The sequence below is a fragment of the Hippocampus bargibanti genome, linkage group LG13, assembly GCF_051943395.1.
Source record: "Hippocampus bargibanti isolate YZ-2025 linkage group LG13, ASM5194339v1, whole genome shotgun sequence".
Classification (NCBI taxonomy): domain Eukaryota; kingdom Metazoa; phylum Chordata; class Actinopteri; order Syngnathiformes; family Syngnathidae; genus Hippocampus; species Hippocampus bargibanti.
Genome location: NC_142746.1, coordinates 20,458,311 through 20,484,175, shown reverse-complemented (window position 1 = coordinate 20,484,175; position 25,865 = coordinate 20,458,311). Strand labels below are relative to the sequence as shown.

General features: G+C 41.4%; 2 protein-coding genes across 5 annotated transcripts in view; one reads left to right on the top strand and one right to left on the bottom strand.

The window, feature by feature from the left end:
- Positions 1-6,656, bottom strand: part of sh3pxd2ab (SH3 and PX domains 2Ab) — a 58,192-nt gene extending 51,536 nt beyond the window's left edge. The window contains exon 1 of the mRNA XM_089012281.1: positions 6,524-6,656. The gene's annotated coding sequence lies outside the window, so the exon portion shown is untranslated. The remainder of the gene's footprint in view (positions 1-6,523) is intronic.
- Positions 383-25,865, top strand: slka (STE20-like kinase a). Of its 4 annotated transcripts, XM_089012274.1 has the most exons (20): positions 383-945; positions 3,290-3,454; positions 6,187-6,235; positions 6,544-6,693; positions 8,943-9,015; positions 9,392-9,586; positions 10,583-10,664; positions 10,811-10,942; positions 11,007-12,041; positions 13,010-13,140; positions 13,383-13,506; positions 14,733-14,912; positions 16,449-16,541; positions 18,897-18,968; positions 20,562-20,691; positions 20,804-20,928; positions 21,654-21,848; positions 22,642-22,767; positions 23,746-23,859; positions 24,907-25,865. In XM_089012274.1, exons 1-20 carry the CDS (start codon positions 796-798, stop codon positions 25,051-25,053), a joined length of 3,468 nt encoding a protein of 1,155 aa, XP_088868400.1. In that variant the 5' UTR covers positions 383-795; the 3' UTR covers positions 25,054-25,865. The 4 variants fall into 4 exon arrangements, with proteins under 4 accessions (XP_088868400.1, XP_088868403.1, XP_088868402.1 ...); XM_089012277.1 differs by lacking the exon at positions 16,449-16,541 and having other exon boundaries at positions 384-945; XM_089012276.1 differs by lacking the exon at positions 18,897-18,968 and having other exon boundaries at positions 384-945.

Here is a 25,865-nt window from a genome sequence, read left to right as displayed (position 1 = left end):
ACAGCTATTTTGCATATTTTCTCATCAGCAAAAAAAAAAAACAGATAGTGAGCTAAAAAGAAGAGACGAGACAGTTCAAATGTCGAGGTCAGTTAAAAAAAGTTTAAGGAAAAGAATCGCACAATCGTTAAATTATAGCTTCGATCGACTACCACCATAGCTAAAAAAAGGTATAATGATAATAAACTTTCTTTATCTTGGCGTGTTGGAAATAAGTGGGCTACACAGGAAACACACCCGCATATTCAGTACCGTTCAACTACAACAACAACAAAAACAAAACATCCGAATGCAACGGTTGTACTTTTATTTTGAATGCGCGAAACGGAAATGCTAATTCCAATTTAAACCAACTTGACGCTAGTTGAGTGTGCGGTCAGCGAGTTGAAGAAGGAGACGAAGAAGAAGAGGAAGGAAAAAAAGAGAGGAAGGCGCTGGGCCGTGCCTTGGTGTGCCATTTCCGCGGTGACGTTCAATGAAGGCGCGTCGACACTTTCACGACTATGCTCGTCACCAGCGCGCTGCTCTCCTTCAAGACGTTTCAGACAAACAGCACCAAAGCGGAGGAGAACCATCGGGCAGCGGTCAACTCCTCCACCCCCGCCGCCTCGGCTCCCCTCGCCTCGGGCTTCTCCCTCACCCCATGACCGAGACGACCCAAGATGCCCGGGAATGGAAGTTGGAATTGACAACATCGCCGCAGTTTAAATGACATTCGCCCGCTTTGTAGTTTCACCGCGGCATCAATAACACCGTCGTTACATCAGCTGCCCAAACTACCCAGGAAAAAAAACAATGTCATTTTTTAATTTTCGAAAGATATTCAAGCTAGGGCCTGAAAGGAAGAAAAAGCAGTACGAGCACGTCCACCGTGATGCTAACCCCGAGGAGATTTGGGACATCATCGGGGAACTCGGCGACGGAGCATTTGGAAAAGTCTACAAGGTATTTTGTTGTTCGTATACCTTTACGACACGTTATTAGGTAACAGTCCTCTATGGCGACTCCATTGTGGTTCCGTTCTGTTTTACGCTTGTTAAGTGAGAACACGTGAAAATGACAGCAGCCCTATCGACGATCTCAGCGAGTAGTCCAAAAAATGTACTCGAGTAATAGTAACGTGACTGAATAATTGTAAAACTCGAGTAACAACAGTTGGACGTTGCCCTCCAAACATTAAGTGGGGAAACAAGTGCTGAGTAGTAAATAGCTTCGGTGTGAACATGAGGGTAAATATACTTTCGACACATGAGTTAAATCGATACATTTAAACAGATATTGCCCAGCAAACAAACTAAGCCTTGCTAAAATGACTTGTAACAAATTCTGGCCAGTAGAAATGGTCGCAAATCGGAAAATAAGCTCCCAAGATAGAAGTTACTAAGTAATTACATGTTAACTCATATTCAGAATCATCTTTGATTGGCCAAGTGTGTCGAACACACAGGGACAATGTGTCTTTGATAGAACACGCCGCACTCATGTTATCATTAAAAAAGACATGACAAATAAATATGGAGGACACTAATAAAGGCTAATCTAATTCCTTCATGTGCCGGTTGTCCTTCAAATTTGTTCAATCAAATGATTCAAATTCCACTTGCAGCTGTGCCCCACTTGACCACTCGTGGGGGGCTTTTACAATATGTTTGAGAGGTGTGCTGTTGTGTTACATTAGTTATCGTAAAATCGTATAATCTTTTCTATTGGAAAAAAAAATGTGTTATTGTTGTGATTTTAACATTTTTGTGTAATCAAATAAATTATTCCAAGAGATAGTTTCATTCAGCCCAACACCGAAGCCGCCATCCCCGCATGGAAGTTAGCGAGTTAGCATCAGTGAAAAGGCAACTTATTGTTTTTCTCTTATTTTTTTTTTAAATGAGGTATTCTAGTCTGACGTAGACATTTGTTTTTCCCTTGCGGCGTCAACTCAGGAGTTCCTTCCCGCAACTCTTGTGATTAAATAATCCAGCTAATTGTCCGTGAATGTCCATTTGCTAGTTTGTAGTTCCTCATTAGCTGAGTAAATGTGTGCTGTGATGGAAGCCAGGAGTTTGTCACGTGGCTCAATACAAACTGATGACACGTGGGACTAAATATTGATGTCTTGAAGTATTATTGGGATAGCAACCGCACAATAATGGCAATATATGAATGCTATACTAAATGATACACTAAAAAACGTTCAATCTCTAATATCTGTGAGTTATTTTCTGCTTTAGCCAACTGCCATTTTTGTTTTGCCATTCGCATTGATGCCATTCACTTTTGCATGAAATACGAGAGACAAAAATTGACACTGACGTCAGGCAGTGCTGACGGAAAGGGACGGGGCGTGTGTCAGGTTGGCACTCGGTAAACATGGGATCAGTTGTTCCAATGCGAACACTCCCTCCCCTCCCTTGTATTTTTTTTCCTTTGACTCTCCGATGTTGAGTCTGAGTGCATCAGGACTCAAAACCAGCCTTAAAACAACTCCCCTGCTACTGTTTTTATACTCAAAGGGATGCAATTGAGTTTGACATTTTCCCCAGACACCTTCAAAGAAGTACAGATGACGGCTGAAGAAACCTTTTCATCGATTTCTATATTATATTTGGAAAACTTTTTCATTCATTGAAGGTGCGCCTTATAGTCCTGTGCGTCTTATATGTGGAAAATGGTTGAAAATACACCATTCATTAGGGATGCGCCTTATACTCCGGTGCACCTTATACACGGGAAAATAAGGTAAGCTGAACTCCAGCAAACCAAGACTGTCAATTTACTTTATTTCCTGTCTTTTAGTTTTCCCAAAAAGAAGTTAAAAAGAATTCTAGCCCTTTATGCTTTTCGGCTAACAACACTAACATTGTTCAATAATTAAAATAAATGTGGAGTAAAAACGAATGTCATAATTATTTGAATCAAAAGTCATAACTCCGTGCCGTGTAACATGATCCATCATTACATTTTTGTATTGGACATTTCATCAGTGTAAACACATCCATATCGAATATGTGTCTTGGGAAATGGCCCAGATCAGATATAGGCATTAAATGGTAATAAGGCACTTGGGCTTGCAATTTCAATCCATACTGTGTAATTAAGAAGTATTTATGACATCTCTTGATGGCGATGTGATGCTTGAGGGAGATTGCTATCAGCCTCGCTCAAAACGCTAATGCAATCCGTTAATAATAATGAGGATGTCTCGCTAGCCTAGCTAGAAATAACTGAGTATGTGTCATATTACGGGAATGTATAAGTCAAATCAATAACCAAAGCTGTACGGTTGCCCTCTCAGGCTCAGAACAAGCAGAACGGGACCCTCGCCGCCGCCAAAGTCATCGACACAAAGACGGAGGACGAACTGGAGGACTACATGGTCGAAATTGACATCCTGGCCTCCTGCGACCACCATCACATTGTCAAGCTGCTGGACGCCTTCTATTACGAGGGGAAACTCTGGGTTGGTAACGCGTCGTTTGTTTGTTATTGTTAACCCGATGTCGAGGAGATGGAGGAAGCAGTCACATGGCAACTTAGCACAAACCGCTATTCTCTTCACTTCCGCCCGCATTGCAATTGAATAACTTGCTTAAAAAACGTGGTTTTTTTTCACCTCTCCACACGTGACATCATTCTGCTTTGCTTCTGCTTTGTAGCTGCGTAGCATGATAGCATAACAATAAGCGCCTGGAGAGCAACAAAAGGCAATCTGGAGCTGCCAAAAAGTGTGAGAGCAGAAGTCACAGAGAGTCCATTCACTGCCATTCCCGAATTTTTCCCAGAATTGCAAATATGACATGGAGCGCCATTCCGGAATGTGTTTTGTTTGTTCGGGTTTTGGTTTTTCTTGCTAGGGGTGGCGATAAAGTGCTGGTCAGGCCTCTGGCAATGTTTTCCCCTCTCCTTTGTACAGCCGCCCCCGTTTCAAACTCATATAACTCCATACCCATGTAACTTAGGAATTAACTTGTTTTTTCTGATGAAAGAAGAGAGTCTCAGGAATTGAATTTCACTGACAGGCATTATCGTCTTCAAGAAATAATGCTTGAAGACTAATTTATTCGGCAATTGAAAACATGACGTTGAGCGCCATTCCCAAATTTGTTGTCCATGTTAGCGCTTTGTTACAGCTTCAGCTGTTGTTAAAGCGCTATATAAATCACTTTGTACTGTATGTATTGTAATGTATTTTGTACAGCCACCCCCATTTCAAGCTCAGATAACTCCATACCCATTTAACTTAGGAATTAACTCCTTTTTTTCTGATGAAAGAAGAGAGTCTCGGGTTTCTTATGCTACATTGAATGTTTCTGCAGTCCTAAAACGCCGTATTCTGTGGGTCCTGAAATTTGGGTGACAATGACAAAAACCCTGGCACTGGAGTGGGCACATTTTTGCACAGGGATGGCAGTGAATGAGCTAAAAACTGAACCAGCTAGTTGCTTTTTTTGAATACACAAATATGCTAAAATAACGTCAGAACATAAAGTCATGATGCCTTAGAAAAAGAATTAATATCGTGTATGGCTCCCGTGAGTTTGGAGGACTGCATCCATTTGTGAAATAAGTTTGCTGTTAATGTTCCTGTAAGCAGTGCAGGTCATCAGAAAGGCATTTTTAAGAACACGCTGCACCAAAAAAATAAAATAAGAAATGATCCAGATGAGCTCAAATTGTGTGAGACTGAGCAGACAACGCACGCTTAACTCATCCCTGTGCCATTTTTATCCACGCTCGGCGACTCTCACGCTGTGCGGCAAAGACCGAGAGGCCTCTGGGCAATTACGTCGTGGCACTTTGTCATGTGACCCGACCCGCTCTGGAGCACGGGCCACATCCCACCGCCGAGATAATGGAGCGCTTTTCGAACCTCGGAGGAAAGTGGCCGTTAATAATTCAAAGCTACACTGCAGGTTGTCTCGACAAGCTCGGTCTTTAACCAGCTTGATGAAAGTCTGGCCGCGTATGCCTTTGTTGCGCGGGTTATTATTACGCAATATGTCAAGGTGGGGAAGGGGTGAAATGTTGAGGAACTGTTTAGCTGATGTTCACGTTTGTAAGAGTCAAACGGAAATAGATTACAAGCAGAAGTTTCTTATCGTGTTGAATGAGAACAAACACCTGGCTGTCTCGCTTTGTGTCCATCCCTGAATGGAGAGCAGTGTTTGTATTGATTTTTATCTATCACCCGATACCACGCACAAAAGTCAAAACTGGCTGTTTGCATCTCATCGTGTGTGCGTATGAAATGTTAGTGTTTTCTTTAACTTGATAGAAGTGGTAATATTCAGAAACAGCGTCCCAGTACCAGTATGCTAAGTCAACCATTGCTACGTGTGGCTAAGGGTGTTTCTGTGTTGTCTAAGCAACGGTTTCAGGCACTAGAAGAGGTTGAAAAACTTCTGTTGATTTGGATTAACGAAAAGCAGCTAGCAGGGGACATTGTGAGTGAGGGTATTATCGCCGAGAAAGCACGGCAACTTTACTCGGATATCATCAAGAGGCAACTATGTACATCAACGACTATCACAAAAGTAAATAAAACGCCATTATTAAACAGTACGGTTTATTTCTTTAATTCCAATACAATAGCACATTTCTTATGCATAAAATAATGTATATTTTGTGTAGTTTTAAGGCTTATTTAGTAGAAAATTATGTTTTATGGGAATCTGGGAACGGATTATTGTCATTTTTATGGTTTCTTATGGGAAATAAATGTTTGGCAGACTAACTTTTTGCCTTACACACACTTTCTGTGAACCAAATAAGTTCGTAAGCTGAGGTATCACCAAAGTTACTTTTTATTTTCTATTCCATTAATGGTGAAAATGGTTGCCTATGACATTTTGAATCGCAAAAACAGGAAGTCTATAATTTTGCCCTAAATCCGCCTCAACAAAAAAGTGCCCTTTGAATTAGATGGATTTAACAAAAGTACATGATGAAATCTTTCAGATATGAGGCGTTTCATGCACAACGCATTTCCTTGATACGCTTCTGAGGAACGTTTTGCATTAAAATGATTTCCTACGTCGGCGATGATGTAACGATTCTTCTAAAATGTCTGTTGGTAATTATTTTCCAATTGATTGGCTCCTCGGTCTAATGGAGGATGTCTTTTTTTCCATCGGTCATTCTATCCATCGTGTTATAAAGACCTCATTGTTCGGATTGTTCTCCTCTGTGCAGATCCTGATTGAATTCTGTGCGGGGGGTGCGGTGGATGCCATCATGCTGGGTAAGTGTGAAGTTCTGTTCAACTCTTTTTAGTCCATCCAAAATGGACCCTACCTCGCCATTCTCATTTCACCGCCTAATTATTACAGCTCCGGTTTCAAGGAGTAGTGCTCGTGCCAATAGTTTCACACCTTTCATTTTGAAGCTCAAATAAAAGCATCTCCGCTCTATTGGAATAAGCTTTCCGAATGGAAAACAACCTTCCTCCCATCCCGAGCAAGTTTTGTTCCCTCCCGTTGCCGTGGGTTACCATCGCGCCGTGACATAACGTGGAAGGAAAATGACTCACCGGCGGTCATTCTTTCGCAGAACTGGAGAGGCCGCTGACTGAGCCTCAGATCCGTGTGGTGTGCAGGCAGACCTTGGAGGCTTTGGTCTACTTGCACGAGAACAAGATCATCCACAGAGACTTGAAGGCCGGCAACATTCTTCTTTCCCTGGAGGGAGAAGTCAAACTTGGTAATCGGAAATTTCATCATCATTTGAAATCTGCTATTTTGTGGATGAAATTGACACAGGAAGGTATGGAACATTGATGAAAAGGTTTCTTCAGCCGTCATCTGTACTTCTTTGAAGGTTTCAGACGTTTTGCTTCTCATCCGGGGAGCTTCATCAGCAAACTAAAATTTGCTGGTAGCTCTGGCCCGATATACATACATCCCGAATGTCCAGAGCTACCAGCAAATTTTACTTTGCTGACAAAGCTCCTTGGGTGTGAAGCGAAACATCCAAAACCTTCAAAGAAGTTCAGATGGCGGCTGAAGAAACCTTTTCATCAATGGACCACTCCTGTGCGACTGAGAGCTTAAACAGACACTAAGATGGAACCTAGACATTTATTCACACGTATTTAAAGCCTTCTGTGAATCAAACACGCATGTTTTGGGGATGCGGGAGGAAGTCGGAGGTGAATAAGAAAACCCACGCAAGCTGCACACAGATTCAAACCCAGGTCTTGTGAGTGTGAGGCAGACCTGCGACATCGTAACCACAAACGTTTCTTGCGCTGTGTGCGTCAACAAACGGGAAGGATTATTAAAAGCATCCTTCCCACAAAACTCAAAGTCTAAGATGCCGCAGCGGAGGACAAAAGCAGATTAATTGTTGTCTTTTTTCCGCCTCGCCTCCCAGGTGGCCACTTAGTAGCCTCCTACCGAGCCACTTAAAGGCTTGAGGGGGATAATTAGTTAAGTCAATTTTGGGACTCCCTGCACCCAGCTGAGTCTTGTGGATTTGGACAGACGCGCATGTGCTAGAGAGCGTCGTGTTTACACAAGCGGACTGACTCATTCATGCGCTGCTGCTTTATCTTTTCCACAAAGGGAATTGAGTCGCCGCCGCTGATAAAGTGATACCTCGGTTTACGAACCCCTTGGCTTACGAACTTTTCAGTTTACGAACGTTACATTTATGAAAATTTTATCTTGGCATACGAACTTTTTCGGGATACACACGGAGCTGCCTCAATGAGTGATGTGTCGTTTGCGAAGGAGCCCGTTCTTCTACCAACAAAATGGCAGCCGACTGTTTATATTCCTCTATACCTCGCCCCCAGTCTTCGGTTAAAGCCACGTGATTGGTGTAGAACGCAGCAGTGAGGGGGGCGGCGGGGTTACAGGTAGAGAGAGAGTGAAGCCGTTATCCAAAAAGAAAATGGCTGCCGACTTTTTTTGTCCTCTATTCCTTGCCCCCAGTCTTCGGATGAAGCCACGTGATTGGTCAAGAATGCAGCAGTGAGGGTAGGAGATTTAAACATTAAAGAGACAGGCAAACGACTGTGAGAGAGTTTCAACTCTGATAGTTCAAAGGCAGAGTGTAGACTGCAAGGTTAAAATATCCCATCAATCAGGCTCCACAAACAACCCGCACAAGCCATCTGTACACTTGATGCAAAAAGCTATCAACCCAGCTAAACAGAACACGATTGATGAGGAACTAGATAATCACAAAGAAAGCACCTACAAGTGATCACTCCCCAAGATGGTAAAAGAAGAAGGTTACATTCGTCATCAAGTGTTTAATGCTGAGGAAACCGGCCACTCCATTCTATCACGCCATCAATGACCATCACAAAGGTAAATAAAATGACTTTATTATTAAGTACAGTTTATTTCCTGAATTATAATACCATATCACATTTATTATACATAAAATAAGGTATATTTTGTGTAGAAAAATTAGAAAGTAGAAAATTATGTTTTATGGGGTCTTGAGTACGGATTATTGTCATTTTAATGGTTTCCTAGCGGAAGTTAATTTTTGGGATACACACTTTTCACCTTACACACCCTGTCTGGGAACCAATTAAGTTCGTAAGCCAAGGTATCAGTAATTTAAAGTAGACACTTGTGTGAATGAGCATCCCTGTTGTCAAATATTTTGTCAGTACGGCATTATAATTTTAAATGAACAATATACCTCGAGCAGGGCAAAAACATGATGAGTTGACCTCACGCTCTAAACATTGTAGACTAGTTGACTATTCTGTTCTCCTGCAGACGAGTTGCATAATATACCGAATGTATTCATGTTTTTTTTCCTGTTGCGCCTTTCCTGTGTGAGTCACTCGTTGGCAAATGGTGGAGCTTTCAAATAGATAGAAAGCTAGCCAGCCAGCCAATAGCTAGCTAATAGATCGCCATCTAGCTTTCCATCTATTTGAGCTATTCAGCTAGCTGATATTCACAAATTCATTTCCTCCTTTTTAGCGGATTTTGGAGTTTCTGCAAAAAATACAAAGACGTTACAAAGAAGAGATTCTTTCATCGGAACGCCGTACTGGTGAGTCACTTAGCCATAAAAAATAATAATCCCCAAAAAAGTGTATTCACTCTCTTTTGTCTGATCATTGTTGAAGCAACTTGACAACATCAACATTGTATCGCCAACGTGTTTGGAAAATAAAAGCTGAAGGAATCCCGTGAGTCAATGTCTATGTTGGATGACATCAGTTTTAAATACAGGGTGGTGTTAAATTCCCAGACACATGCCAAGTCATTTTCCCTGGAAAATAATTTCCATACCACTATACCATCCATTCATCCATCCACCATTTTTTCGTATGAACATCAGTTTTCCTGGTTGATATAGCACTAATCCATTTTCCTATTATTGATTACAATAATTCTAATTGCCACTCATTTGTGTTCATGTGCAGGATGGCGCCAGAAGTGGTGATGTGCGAGACGTCCAAGGACCGCCCTTACGACTACAAGGCGGATATCTGGTCCCTCGGGGTGACCCTGATCGAGCTGGCGCAGATCGAACCGCCCAATCATGAGATGAATCCCATGAGAGTGCTGCTGAAAATAGCCAAGTCCGAACCCCCCACCCTCATGCAACCATCCCGCTGGTGAGATGACAAGCCGGTGTTGACAGATCACGTTTCTGTGTCATGGGGGGTGGGGGGGGTCCAGTAGAGTTAACCCAGTGGGGGTTACAGACCCAGTCATGATGGGCGAAAATCTGATATTGAGAGATTATATATCGAGAAAAATAAATTAACTCCTTCTTCAAAAACACATTCAGACTTATAAAGGTATTTCCTGTTATCATATAACTTCACTCTTAGGAAACAAAAATGGAAAAGTTGAATAAAAGGCCCAATGTGCTTCTATTTTTCTTTTTTGGGATTGGAGCAGTGTATTAGAATTTTTTTTATAACCTTTTTTTCTGTTTTTATTCATATTTTTGTCATTGACATTTTTTTTTCATTTTTTAAAAATTTGCCAGAATTTTTTGGTGAGAAATATATTTTCTTATTCGGAATATTGGTCGAATACATTATTAAGAACACCATGGGAACATATTCAGAGGGAAAAATAATGAAAACATGAAAAATGTTTTTTTATTCATATTTTTTGTCATTGACATTTTTTTCATTTTCAATTTGCCAGATTTTTTTTTGGGGGGGGAGAAATATTTTCTTTTATTCTGAATATTGATAGAATATTCAGGGGGAAAAAATAATAAAAACATAAAGGGACCACCCATGACAAAAAAAATACAATATTTTCAGGTGTACAAGGTGCACCCAACAGCCTTGATTTTTCTTCAAAAGTAACCTCAGCCTTTACTGGAGCGCCTTTTAATGCGGTGTGCCTTATATTTGGAAAACCTTTATGTATTTATATACTGTATTATCTTTGGAAACCTTTTTTTATTCATTGAAGGTGCGCCTTATAGTCCGGTGCGCCTTATATATGCAAAAAGTTTGAAAATACACCATTATGGGTGCGCCTTATACTCCCGTGCGCCTTATAAATCGGTACTCGGAAAAACAAAAAACAATTACATCAATAAATAAAAATCAAACTTCTTTTAAAAGTCATCCCTAACTATTTTGCAGGACACCAGAATTCAACGACTTCCTCCGCAGAGCACTTGACAAAAACGTGGACAACCGATGGGGCCCGCTGCAGCTCCTCCAAGTGAGCCGCCCTTCTTGGGTCACGGCTTTCAGCATGCCGTTATCCCCGTACTTCGATTTAGCTGATAGCGGTGGGCGGATCTGTTGGCGGGTCAGCTAAACGGCTTTGTAATTACATTCCTTGTGTCTCTGCCTCCATCCTGGCAGCACCCTTTTGTCGCCACTGTTGTAGACAGCAAACCTCTGCGAGAGCTCATCGCGGAAGCCAAGGCTGAAGTCACAGAGGAGATCGAAGACAGCAAAGAAGAGGAAGAGGAGGAAGAACCTGAGACACCCGTGGTACTTACTACTAGTTTGCACGATCCAACCGCGAAAAATGTTTACGTTTTAATTTTTAATTCAGGGCGCTCCCGGACACAAGCGAGCACCGTCTGATGCGAGTATGACAAGCTCCGAGGAAGACAAAGCCCCGCCGACGACACCATCCGCACTGCAGTCCGTCACCGAAAAGACGGAAGCTGAGCCCGTAGAAGACAAGTCTGGTGATCTACTCTCCGATGAAGGTCTTGGAACAAACGAGCCCGACAAGATGGAGGAGGAGAAACTCAACGAGGTGCCCGAGGGCGCAAATGAAGACACGGCTTCCGGGCTAATGGAAGAGTCCGTCTCACCGGAGCCGCCGGAGCCCGAGGGCCAAGCTGATGAGATTCCTGCTGAGCCGACTTCTTTGCAGGAACACGTTCTAGATAAAGTGCAGATAGAGGAAGAAGCGGAGACGCGGGAAGGAAATCTAAACGAGTCTCCGTTAGTCATAGAAATTGAAAAAGACCCCGAAGAGGTGACCAAACAAGATGATTCCAATCAGCAGATTGTCCGATCTGTAGAATCAGACGAGGCGCTCGAGGATGCGCGTCCCAAACGGGAATCTGTATCGGAGGTGCAGGTCGAACAAGTCAGCAACCCGGATGACATGCTTCAGCACGTACTGGCCGATACGGCGAATGACAACCACGTGATTCTTCAAGATGGAGATGACATAGCGGCGGACATAGTGGGAGACACCGAAAATCATTTGAGTAAGGATGAGTCGATTCTAAAAAAGCCAGAAGAGAACATTTCTGATCAAGACCTGGAGATCATTGACACCATCAGATCTCCCAATGGAATCGGCGAAGAAACGATCAACGCATCCGAAGACGTGGAGCTCCCGAGCAAGGATGACAAAAACATCACGTTGCCAGAAGAGATCACGAACCCTCGTGAACCCGACTCGGAGATCAAGACCGAGCAGGAAAGTCCTGCCGTAAGGCGACAAGATGCGGAGAAGGACTCGGATTCTGGAAGCAGCTCGGTGGCCGATAGCAGCAGCATGGACCTCAATCTGTCCATCTCCAGCTTTTTATCCAAAAGCAAAGATGGAGGCTCAGTGTCTGTTCAGGTAGCTTTATCCTTTCTTCCTTTTTTTGTACGCCACTTGTACTGTACACATATTTTCCGACAGTCTTTGGTTAACCCAAATTCAGTGATACCTACGCTGACGAACGCTTCAGCTCACAAACTTTTTGCGGATGAACATCAAACCACACGGTCTAACAGCACCGAGGTGGCTGCCGGACTAGTTTTTGTCACCCCTTTTCTTTGAGTGCAGACTTTGTTTGTTATTGGGTGGAGTACTTTTGCTATTATGGGACCGAAAAAGACCCCACCGCAGGCTAGTGTTAAGCCGAAGAGGACACAAAAGAAAATTATGGTAGAGCAGAAGAAGGAGATCAACGAAAAGCATGAACGAAGTGTGCGTTTGTATGACTTAGCGTCCAAGTACCAGTACGCTAAGTCGACCATTGCTACGTGTGGCTAAGGGTATTTCTGTCTTGTCTAAGCAACGGTCTCAGGCAATAGAAAAGGTTGATTTGGATTAATGAAAAGCAGCTACCGGGGGACAGTGTGAGTGAGGGTATTATCGCCAAAAAAGCATGGCAACTTCACTCGGATATCATCAAGAGGCAACTACATCAACGACCATCACAAAGGTAAATAAAACAACTTTATTATATAGTACAGTTTATTTCTTTACTTACAATACAGTAGCACATTTATTACACATAAAATAAGGTATATTTTGTGTAGTTTTAAGGCTTATTTAGTCGAAAATTATGTTTTACGGGGACCTGGGAACGGATTATTCTCATTTTAATGGTTTCTTATGGGAAATAAATGTTCGGAAGATGAACTTTTCGCCTCACACACACTTTCTGGGAAGCAATTAAGTTCGTGAGCTGAGGTACCACTGTATATATTTTGAATGACTCAAAGAAGTCAAATTACCCTGAGGAAACACCGACCAGAGATTTCAAACTCTAAACGTCCTCCACTGAGGCACTACATGAACGTGTTTTGACTTCACAGGAGTCCAAACGGCAGAAGAAGACACTGAAAAAGACACGAAAGTTCATGGTGGACGGCGTGGAGGTCAGCGTGACCACGTCGAAGATCGTGACAGACGACGACGCCAAGAATGAGGAGATGAGGTTCCTTAGGTATGTGCCTGTTAACTAATCTCCCCCCCCCGCCAGACCCGAACGGTCCTAAATAAAGGAGCATGACCTATTTCGCACGCATGCCTTGAAATAGTTTATGTACTCCAAATGGGTTTATGCAATATATTTTTTTTTTTACTACATACTCCATGACGGAGGTGACTGATGGGACTTTAACGTTTCTGTCGAGTAGTTTGAGATATTTTTGACGACATGTCTTCCGCGTGCTGCGGTTTCCTCAGGCGGCAAGAGCTGCGAGAGCTGCGCTTGCTGCAGAAGGAAGAGCAACGAGCTCAGCAGGAGCTCGGCAACAAGCTGCAGCAGCAGCGAGAGCAGATATTGCGGCGTTTTGAACAGGAAACCACAGTGAGTCACTTCCTCTGCAACTGCCTTCTACCACCCAAAAAAAATAACAAAAAAACTGACTTAACGTTGCACTTCCGGAGCTCCACATTTTAAAATACAGTAAAGTCTCGTTATATCGATATCGGATATATCGATAGTCCCGGTTATATCGATACTATTTCTATGCACGCACGGAGAAAATTACATGCAAACAGGGTCGGATATATCGATAGTTCCGGTTATATCGATATTTTTTCGGACTCCCTTGAATATCGATATAACGAGACTTTACTGTATATATATATTTAATGAGTGCAGTCATCCACGAGGTTAGGATTCATTTCTGCTCAATCACTAATTTCATTTTAACCTTGAATAATTCAATTGATAAAGAATAAAAAGCAAGACTGTGGTTGCAACTTCCCAAACTTGAGCCGTAAGAGAGGCAATCAATTGATGCGATCAATTGAAGTCATCAATTAATTGCACCAATTGATCACACCAATCGAAGCGATCAATTGTTCACATCACTTATGGCTCAAGTTTGGGAAGTTGTAACCACACTAATAGATATACAAATAGATAGAAAGCTAGCGAGCTAGCTAAGAGTTAGCGAATAATCACTCATCCCGGAAGTAACTCGAATAGATAGAAAGCTAGTTAGCTAAGCATTAGCTAATAAGCACTCAACCTGGAAGTCCCTCAAATAGATAGAAAGCTAGCTAAGGGTTAGCTAATAATCACTCAACCCGGAAGTAACTTAAATCGATAGAAAGCTAGCTAAGAGTTAGCTAATAATCACTCAACCCGGAAGTAACTCTAATAGAAAGCTATCTAGCTAAGAGTTAGGTAATAATCACTCAACCCGATGTAACTAAAATAGATAGAAAGCTGGCTAAGAGTTAGCTAATAATCACTCAACCCGGAAGTAACTCAAATAGATAGAAAGCTAGCTAAGAGTCAACTAATAATCCCTCAACCTGGGAGTAACTCAAATAGATACAAAGCTAGCTAGCTAGCTAATAGTTAGCTAATAATCACTCAACCCGGAAGTAACTCAAAGAGATAGAAAGGTAGCTAAGCGTTAGCTAATAATCGCTCAACCTGGAAGTAACTCAAATAGATAGAAAGGTAGCTAAGCGTTAGCTAATAATCACTCAACCCGGAAGTAACTCAATTAGATAGAACACTAGCTAGCTAGCGAAGAGTTATCGAATAATCACATCTCGATGCGCCCTCGTACTCAGGTGAAAAAGCGTCAATACGACCAGGAAGTGGAAGGCCTGGAGAAGAAGCAGAAGCAAACCATTGAGCGCCTGGAGCAGGATCACACCAGCCGACTGCGCGATGAAGCCAAACGCATTAAAGGCGATCAGGACAAAGAGTTGTCCAAGTTCCAGAATATGTTGAAGAACAAGAAGAAAGAGGTACGGCCGACCCTCGCTTTGGCTGAGTGGAATGGGGCGTGGCGGCTTCTTGGCTTGGGCTAAGTCAAATTGGGCGTCTGGGGGGGGCGGTTACGTAGGACCGGCGCATGTTGCTATATAGCTGTTAGCCGCTGCATGTTTTTCTATCTATTATTCATCCCCTCCCTCCCTCCCCCAAGAGCAGTTGAAAGCACAGGTGAGACATGCCACCGATATCTTCATTCTCCTCGTCATCATCAGCGGCTGTTTTAATCGTGGTACAGTGATACCTCGGTTTACGGACGTTACATTTATGAAAATTTTACCTTGGCATACGAACTATTTTTCGTTCACGAACGAGCCCCTTCTAAAAGAAAATGGCAGCCGGCTTGTTTTTGTCCTCTATTCCCCGGCCCCAGTCTTCGGTTAAAGCCACGTGATTGGTCAAGAACCCAGCAGTGAGGTGGGATGGTTTAAACATTAAAGAGACAGGCAGACAGACGACTGAGAGTTTCACCTTTGATAGTTCAAAGGCAGATTGTAGACTGCAAGGTTAAAATATCCCATCAATCAGGTTCTACAAACAACCCGCACAAGCCATCTGTACACTTGATGCAAAAAGCTAAACAGAGCACACAATTGATGAGGAACTAGATAAAATTATCGCAGAGAAAGCACATATAAGGGATCATTCCTCAAGATGGTGAAAGAAGAAGGCTACGTTCCTCATTTCGTGCTGAGGAAAGCGGCCACTCCATTCCATCAAGCCATCAATGACCATCACAAAGGTAAATAAAACAACTTTATTATACAGTTTATTTAATTATAATACCATAGCACATTTATTATCCATAAAATAAGGTATATTTGGTGTAGTTTTAAGGCTTAGAAAATAAGAAAGTAGAAAATTATGTTTTATGGGGACCTAGGAACGGATTATTCTCATTTTAATGTTTTCCTATAGGAAATTAATTTTTGAGATACACACTTTTCACCTGACACACTGTCTGGGAACCAATTAAGTTCGTAAGCCTAGGTATCAGTGTATTGTGCTTTGTGTTGCCATGCTATTTTGCCGAGACAGTTTGCTTCTGCTCGCCCGTAGCAATATTACACTTTCGACTATTTTGTTGTCATTTTGAACTGTAATATATTGACCTAATTCTGTGTTTTTGGAATGAGTGTGTGAGGTGGTTTTGGTGATGGGGTTGATTTGGATTTTGATTTGCTGCCATTTTTTTCCTCTTTGGTGGGGGAATAAGGAGCACCTGACACGGCTGGGCGATTCTTTTCATTTTCAGTCAGCATTGTGAGCTTCTGTGTGATAGTTCCAGATTATTAGCTTTGCTTTTTTTATTTAATCACTTGATATGATGCAATAACACTTATGGCTGACACAGTTACCGATCTCCACGGGTGAGGTGAAATGCGTTGGTGGGTTGTTATCGCTTTTGCATGTCTTCTACTCTTGAGCGACAACTCTCTTCAGATTTATTTTTTCCGTCTATCGACTTGAAATCAACAAGCAGTTTGTGGAAAAAGTACAATATTTTCTAGGCCATGCAGGAAGTTGAGCAGTCACCTAAAGATATGCGAAAAGAGCTTAGGAAGCGCTTAAAGGAGGACCTCACACTTCTTAACACGGCTGAGGTAAAATCCGAATTTATACCGATGTCTTCTTGACACCAACATCTTTTTTTCTCAAACTTCTGACTGTCTCAACTTGAAAGTCTGCACTCAATCCCACCACGCTGCTGAAATTCTTTTTTTTTTCCTTACATCGGAATGACTCTGTGAGGCCTTTGAGCCATTTAGACGACGGACGTGGGTCAGTTAGCGGTACGCCAATGAATGAAGAAATTGGGAGATAAACAACAAGAAAATTTAGCATAGTTGGCAAAGGCCATTTGTAATTCGTTAACTCATACAATTGTTAAAAAAAAAAAAAAAAATATGACAAGCATGCAACGTACATCCCGGATACTTAAAGGACAACAGACACTATTTTTTTTTGTTTCTTAACTGACATCAGAAAAACGTTTTATAGCATCTAAAATACCCAAAACACGCAGGCTGATATTTTTAGTCAAATGCAAAACACCAATAAAACTGACATAAAATGTCCCAAAACTACTTCAAAATGACCACAGAAATGGCGAGTTTCAGAAGGTCCCGCCCCCTTGTTTGTGACGTCAAGCCAGGACGTCTTTGCCTTGCTCTAGAATCAAAACAATGGCTTCAGATTCGGAGAAGATGCTTTCTTGTTACTCATCCAGTTCTGAATATGATTCAAATAGTTCTGAAGAGGAAAGCATACATGTTTGCAATCGATTAAAGAAGTCTTTCCGTCTCATTTTGAGGCGTCTCGACTTCAATGTAGCGTCCCGGAGAATGCACAATATGGCGCACAAGCTCCGTTCGTCTGCTGGGAATTTGTGTCAACTAGTATCAAATACTAGTCTTGGTGCAACACACAGACCAAACAAAGTACCCAAAATGCATTGTGTGTCGCTTTCTCGGTCAGGGGCGTTCCTGATGTGACGTCACGTCAGGAATCGTCACCAACTCGAAAACAAGACTTCCTGAATATTCAGCGAAAACGTAAATATAGCTATATGCAGTGGAATCTTTGTAAAATACGCTCAGTAGAAGTCTTTTGAAGTTATTTTTACAAATTATGGACACAACTTGTCCGGAGGCGTCGGTTGTCCTTTAAGTCACATTTAATTGTCAGCTCATTGAAAAAAAAACATGTACTCACCCTTCACTTTGATCGGCGTAAATTGCTTTTCAGTTGGATGGTTAGCGTTGCACGTTTCCTCTGTCATCACTGCTACCTTTTTTTTCATCTGGGGATTACAACAAAAGAAGAAAAAGTCACTCGCGTACCATATTTTCCGGTGTATAAGGCACACCCAAAGGCCTTCATTTTCTTCAAAAGATGACCCTGCGCCTTATACGCAGCTGCGCCTTATATCTGAAGTAATATTGAGCCACAAAAGGTCTTGCAACTACTCTTAACAGCCACGACTCCATTTCCCATGGAAAACTTTTATATATTTACAGACACTCCCCTACTTAAGAACATTCGAGTTACGAACAACGGTACATACGAACATTTTTGCGAGTAGCGCTTCTTTCCGCCGCTAAAAGCTCTCTCTCTAACATATGTAGTATTCCTTCCAGTTGTACATATATGTACGTATTTTTATAGAGCATATATTATGTTTATTTTTCAGTACAAACCAATACAGGTTACTTATACAAGCCTTAAACATACTTCTATAAACCTTACACATACTTATATAAGCCTTAAACATACATTCTATACAAAATATAGCACTGAAGCAACTTACGAACGAATTCACCTTAGTAGCTCACAAGCTAATAGATAGCTAATAGCTAGATAGATAGCCAGCTAGATAGCAAATAGAGAGCCAGCTAGCCAGCTCAATAGCTAATAGCTAGACAGATAGCCAGCTAGGTAGCCAGCTAGCTAGCTCGATAACTAGCCAACGAGACAGCAAATAGAGAGCCAGCTAGCTAGCTCAATATATTATAAGAGCGTCGTGATGTTTTAATTGCATTTCAAACACCGTTTGATTTCCGATTTTTTTTCACCCCCTGTTTTGGATGTCTCTTAAGCTTTTCCTTTTTCCAAAATGGATGAAGTAATAACTCTCAGTTGACTAGAAGCATGGATCTTATTAACTTTTTTTTTTTGGGCTAGCTGGATTGAAGTTGTCCGACCGCCCTACTATAAAAAGCATGACAAGACAAAGCACAGCATTCATAAATAATACCGACTAACATTTATTCACCGATGCGCTTGCGTGCTGCAAATGCAATGATATTCCCAAAATAGGGGAAGAGGGGGCGAGACAATGTGTGTGTGTGTGTGTGTGTGTGTGTGTGTGTGTGTGTGTGTGTGTGTGTTTTGGAAATAATCAGCCTGCTCCGTGTCAATGACGAGGGCGAGTGTGCGCCGTGTGCTCTCCTCCGCAGGCAGTCGCCCAGGTTATGATACAGTCTTTTCAGTTGTCCTCATGCGCACTCTTCAATGCTCAAATGCAGGATGTAAGTCCCCTCCCCCCCTCATCCCACCTCACCACCATGCGAACTTAAACCCCACCCACTCTGTCCACTCTCTCTTTCCAGCCCATACTTAGATGTGTGTAAAAAAATGACAGCGTCACTTTTTTTTTTTTTTTTATCAAGTCGAGTAACGTGTAAGCATGGGCTATAGTGTGTTTTTGGAGTGATGTCATCGCTTTTTTAAGTGGGGTGGGGTGGGGGGGTTTGTGTGTGTTGTGATTCCTTCTTTTTTCTCCACCAGTGTGTCTGCTTTGGTTCCATTTGGATTGTATGTGGGATGGAGTTGAGTTATGGATGTTGAGTAAATATTAGGTTGAAAAAAAATACATGTAAAAAAATAATCATTTTAGTAAAGCATTTCAGTCAAAATAATCATAATTATCATTTTATTTGTAGTTGCTATTTGGCGTACGCTATAAGAGCACCACTATTTGAGAAAGTAAGAAAGATTTCTTATTTGCGCAAAATTTTTAGGTCTTCAAGAATATGCCTGAAAAGTGAGTACTTTTTGAATTTATTTATTTAGAAAATGTATTTGAGCAGTCGGGCAAACAACAGGCATCCAAAGGTCAGTTTCAATGCTTCATAAAACATTAAGTGGACATTGCCGTCGAAATGGGACAGACAATAATATGTCAATGTCCGGTTTTGGTTGAAAAATATTTTTAGGTATTCAAGAATATGCCTGAAAAGTTTTTTTTAGCAAAGGTGTTTTAAGGGTCAGGTAAACAACAGGCATCCAAAAGTCAGTTTCAGTGCTTCATAAAAAAAAAATAGTGGACATTGCCGTCGAAATAGGACAGACGATAATATGTCAATGTCCGTTTTTTTGTTTAAAAACAACTTTTAGGTCTTCAAGAATATGCCTGAAAAGTCAGTAGTTCCTTTTATTATTTTTTAGCAAATGTATTTTAAGGGTCAGGTAAACAACAGGCATCCGAAAGTCAGCTTCAATGCTTCATAAAAAATTAAGTGGACATGGCCGTCAAAATAGGACAAATGATGAAATGTCAATGTCCATTTTTGGTTTAAAACAATTTTTAGGTCTTCAAGAATATGCCTGAAAAGTCAGCATTAAAAAAAAAAATAGTACAGGTATAAGGAAGCGGAGGGTAATCGAGTGGCGCACTAAGTATGGTTGAGAACACAAAAAAACCTGTTGAAAACCGAGGTTTGACTAATTGTCTCTGGGTTTAGTACGACAAACAAGAAGAAAACCCATTAGCTAATCCATGGGTGCCGAACTCTCACAAAAAAAATGTGTCAGGTCAACTTGTGAAATGTCATTGTCGATGTCGTCTTACATGAACTGAACTTTTCTCTTTCCTCCATCGTGGCTCATGCGTGCTCTCTTTTTTGAGTGTGTCTCCTCTGCCGCTCCGACTCGATGATTTCTGTGGATATGATCCGACGACATCATTCACCCCGACAGCAAGACTTTGCCTTTTTTTTCCCCTCTTTCAAACGCTCACCTGTCTCTCATCCTTGAGTGTCCTTTAGCACCACTTTTTCATTTTTTTTTTTTCTTTCCCCCCCCCTCTCTCGATTTGGGATACGTTTGGTGATTCCGCTCAGGAGCAGGAGTTCCTCCAGAAGCAACAGCAAGAGCTGGACGGGGAGCTGAAAAAGATCATCCAACAACATAAAGTGGAGATCGCCACCATCGAGAGGGATTGTCTCAACCACAAGCAGCAGTTGATGAGAGGTGTCATCTGACGTCACTCCAATCCTTAAATTTGAAATCCCATACCTGCCGTTACTTCTTCTTCTTGTGCCAAAATGGGCCACTAAAATGAATCTCGCGTGCGTCCGCACAGCAAGGGAGGCGGCCATGTGGGAGCTGGAGGAGCGTCACCTGCAGGAAAAGCATCAGCAGCTCAAGCAGCAACTCAAGGATCAGTATTTCTTGCAAAGACACCAGCTGCTCAAAAGGCACGAGAAAGTAAGCACAGGATTGTTCGATTATTTCATTTAAATTTGGGGGTTAAAAAAAATTGTAGGACATTGTATTCACTGTATACTTACTCCTGTGTAATATGCACCTAAAATCTAGCAACCACTCATTTAACGACAATGAGGTTAAAATATTAGCGAAAGAAAATGGTTTGAAAGAGGAGTAAAAGAAGTTATTTTCATAAAACAGCAAAACCCTTCACTAAATCGCCATGGTGGGGTGAGGTTCAATTTGGATCGTTCGTACAACAGACTTCTTAGGCATCATACGCTTAGTTATGCTGATGAGGTGATAACAGAGCAAATGGGGCAATCAGGCCAGTCGTAGACCCCATACTCAGGCAGGACAATAGAAGTAATCAGTCAGGACAATAGAGGTAATCAGTGTAGCCACAGGGAGTAGTCCTCTGCTCCCCCCCCCCCCCCGACCTGAGAGCAGAGACCAATCATAGCAGAGTCTGGCACCGCCACGTCTGGATAGTAGGGATATATATAGGGCCAAAACTACCAGCAAAAGATTTTAGTTCGCTGACGAAGCCTCTTGGATAAGAAGCGAAACATCCGACACCTTCCAAGAAGTACAGAAGACAGCTGAAGAAACCTTTTCACCGATGTATACTTACTCGTTGCTATTTGCTTTATATGCTTGCAAATAATTCCATTTCAATAACAACAAAACCTGCATTTTTTTTTTGTTCTCCCCCCTTGCTACAGGAGATGGAGCAAATGCAGCGCTACAACCAACGGCTGGTGGAAGAAATGAAGAACAAGCAAAACCAAGAAAGGGGCCGCCTACCCAAGATTCAACGCAGCGACGGCAAAACGCGCATGGCCATGTTCAAAAAGAGCCTGCGCATCGCCGCCTCGGCCGTCACGACGCCCGAGCAGGAGCGAGACCGCATTAAGCAGGTAGAAGGACCCCCCCGCTAGTATGACAACATCACTGGATGGATTTTAAAGGTTAAAAGTTCTAAATTTTGAGGGTGAAAGAAAATCAGGCGAGATACTACTAAACATGACAAATATTACTGCATTTTAGTTGCAGCAGTCTTTGCGTTTCATCATCCATCCAGGCGACATCCATTATTATAATACGTATACATGTACTCTACTGCCCCCTGGTGGCCATCATTTGGAATACAAAATGGCTGAATTTCACACAATGCCCAAGCAGCCTAGCCTGTTCATAATAATAATAGTCTTTTCTAAGCACCTTTCAAAACTCTCAAGGACACTTTACAGTCACAGGATATTTTTATTCTGCGGGTGAGCAGCGGCAGCCACACGCGCCAGCGTTCACTCAACCCGGAAGTAACATAAATAGATAGAAAGCGATCTAGCTTTCTACATAACAAAAAATAACTAAATAAAACTAAATAACAAAGAATGTGACAACACAAAAACACAGAGTCATTCATTCTAAAGCACTTTTTGTACCCTCTTTGTGACATGAAGCAGTTGTAGATGAAAGAGGAGAGGATCAAAGCGTCCTTTTCAACAGTGGATTAGGGACATCATGGCTGTTGACTATTTCCAAGATGCGTTAATGGGATATATACAATGCTCTCTAAACTTATGGCACATTCCAGGTGCATAAATAAATAAAATAGTAAACTTATGTCAGCCAATATCTACTGACATGCGATTGATTTCCAGCATAGCAACCGCCACCCAAAAGTCATTCAACTTGTGTGCGGTCCAGTTTGCTTTTCAGGAAGAGAGACGGCAGAAGAACGAGCGTCTCCACCAGCACCAGAAACATGAGAACCAGATGAGAGACCTTCAGCTGCAATGCGACTCCAATATCAGAGAGCTGCAGCAACTCCAGGTGAGATGACACGCATGGTTTAGGAGCGCCAGTGTCGTAGCTCACATTGCTAACCTCCCCCTGCTCAGTCTACCATTCAAAATCAGCCTGCCGTGAAAAGTAGGACGTACGTTGATACCTCGGTTTACGAACCCCTTGGCTTACGAACTTTTCGGTTTACGAACGTTAAATTTATGAAAATTTTACCTTGGCATACGAACTATTTTTCGGGATACACATGGAGCTGCCACAATAAGCGATGTGTCGTTCGCAAACAAGCCCGTACTCCTGACCACAAAAATGGCATCCGGCTTGTTTTGTCCTCTATGCCCTGCCCCCAGTCGTCGGTTAAAGCCACGTGATTGGTCAAGAACGCAGCAGTGAGGGGAGGTGTTTTAAACATTAAAGAGACAGGCAGACGACAGTGAGAGTTTCAACATTAATCAGGCTCCACAAATAACCCGCACAAGCCATCTGTACACTTGATGCAAAAAGCTATCAAAGTCAGCTTTATTGTACTCAGCTAAACAGAACACAATTGATGATGAACTAGATAAAATTATCACAGAGAAAGCACCTACAAGGGATCATTTCTCAAGATGGTGAAAGAAGAAGGTTACGTTACTCATCAAGTGTTTAATGCTGATGAAACCGGCCACTCCATTCCATCAAGCCATCAACAACCATCACAAAGGTAAATAAAATTACTTTATTATATTGTACAGTTTATTTCTTTAATTATAATGCCATAACATTTATTATACATAAAATAAGGTATATTTGGTGTAGTTTTAAGGCTTAGAAAATTAGAAAGTAGAAAATTATGTTTATGGGGACCTGGGAACGGATTATTCTCATTTTAATGGTTTCCGATGATAAATTAAATTTTGGGATACCCACTTTTCGCCTTCTGTCTGGGAACCAATTAAGTTCGTAAGCCAAGGTATCATTGTACTGTATTCTCCACTGACCTTCGCGTGTCTTCCATTTTGTTTCCAGAATGAGAAATGTCACCTCCTGATTGAGCACGAGACCCAAAAGTTGAAGGAACTGGATGATGAGCACAGTCAGGAGATCAAGGAATGGCGAGAGAACCTCAGACCAAGGAAGAAGGTCTCATTTTACAACTGGGAACACAGATCAGTTGAAAAACAGTTATAAAGTGGCATGATAATGTGTTTTTTTAATAATCCTTAGCGTCTTCCTTCCTCAGTCTCAAATTACCCCAAAAAATGGGAAACAGTCGTGCCAAATCGTTTTCAGGAAACGAAAAGTTTTTTGGACTACAGCACAGTCAGTGCTCCACATACTAATGTGCTGTCGTCAAACTATTTTGTCACTCCTTGTGGAAGTATAAGATAAAACGGACACATAAAAGAATGTAAAACAATTATCGATTAAAAATTAATCTATTTCAACACCGAAACGCGCAGTCAAACCGCAATAGTTATCAACGAACGAAATATCGCGATATTATTATGCTAACACTTAGCAAGCGTTGAAAAATGGAAAACAGTCATGCCAAATCGTTTTAAGGAAACAAAAAAAAAGTTTTATTAACTACAGCACAGTGCTCCAAATACTAATGTGCTGTAGTCAAGCTATTTTTGTCACTCCTTGTGGAAGCATAAGATAAAACGGACACATAAAAGAATGTAAAACAATTATCGATTAAAATTAATCTATTTCAACACCGAAACGCTGAGCCAAACCGCATCAACGAACGAAATCTCGCGATATTATGCTAATACCTAACATGAATTAGCATGGGTGCTTCAGTATTTCCAACTCTTTTAAAACGAATTACTTTGACAACAGAAACACAGACGGAGCTTATTTATCGCCCAAATAAAGAATTAAACATAAATATATGTAAACATTAAAATGTTTAACCAACTATGTGACTTTGTGTAATATATTCAAGCCGTTTAACTCTTCAGTTGAGATTTACTGTAAATCTGACAAAGAAAACAATATTTAATTCGAATCTTTTTTTTTTCGTCTCAATGATACTTTAAATCACTTTAACAGTCATTTATAAACCTACTTATAATCAAATGGCATGACGCGATTGCAAATTGGATCTTGCCTTGTCGTTCGTTCGTTCGTTCTTCTTCTTCTTTTCGGGGTGCTTGACTTCTCCTCTGCTGCCCCCTGCAGGCGCTGGAGGAAGAGTTCACGCGGAAGCTGCAGGAACAGGAAGTCTTCTTCAAGATGAGCGGCGAGTCGGAATGTCTTAACCCAACCGCTCAGAGTCGTGTGTCCAAATTTTACCCCATCCCGCACGTGCACAGCTCCGGATCGTAGCCGTAATTGGCACTTTTATTTTCTTTAGCGTGTTCTAGTTTTGAAAGAAATGTTGCAAATGAGTGCCTCCTAATTTCTTTTTCAGTTGCTTTTTTTTATGATTACACCCCCTCGCCGACTCCCAGTCTTGCTTGCTATCACTGAACAAATGCTTTCATAAGTAATTGCCTCCATGTGACATTCTTTTCAACACGTGGGTGCTGACTACTTCCTGGAGCCCTGCTATACCATACAGTGAACGCTGTCAAATGCATATCAAAGGACTGTAACCTTGCTGTCAAATTTGCTATTTTTTTTTGCCACATATGAAATAATATTCAATAGGAATCATTGGAATTTCATCACATGCTTTTATCATTTTATAACCACTGCTTTTCTGCGACACGGATGCTAGAAATACCCACTTTAAAAAGTCTTGAAAACATATCGCTTCTAATTAATCAATTGTTTAGTTTTTTTTAATACTTTGTATGAACTGAAATATGGTGAAAAAAGATGCTGCAATTATTTTTTTTCCTGAATGAAATGGCTGTAATAACGATTATCCCTTGTTTTCAAAATGGCCGAAACTTGATTAATTTATACCATGTCATTTCTGCACTGCTTGAGTTATGCTAATAATAAATGCTGGGATTTTAATTCGGTTATTTTACACCATAGATATCGCTATATTTTTTACGAATTTTAACGTGCTGCATTTTAATTGTTTCCACCTCCCAAAAAAAAAAAAAAATATATGCAGTTCTATTGTCAGATCAAATGTATTGAAAATGTCAATGGACATTTGTTGTAAATAAAAAGTATTCATGTTT

Bases quoted from the DNA above. Each gene is read 5' to 3' on its own strand.
- slka (XM_089012274.1), top strand. From the start codon at position 796: ATGTCATTTTTTAATTTTCGAAAGATATTCAAGCTAGGGCCTGAAAGG. The intron at 10,665-10,810 runs GTGAGCCGCCCT...CCATCCTGGCAG, and splicing joins GCCCGCTGCAGCTCCTCCAA to CACCCTTTTGTCGCCACTGT. The intron at 23,860-24,906 runs GTCTCATTTTAC...TGCCCCCTGCAG, and splicing joins ACCTCAGACCAAGGAAGAAG to GCGCTGGAGGAAGAGTTCAC.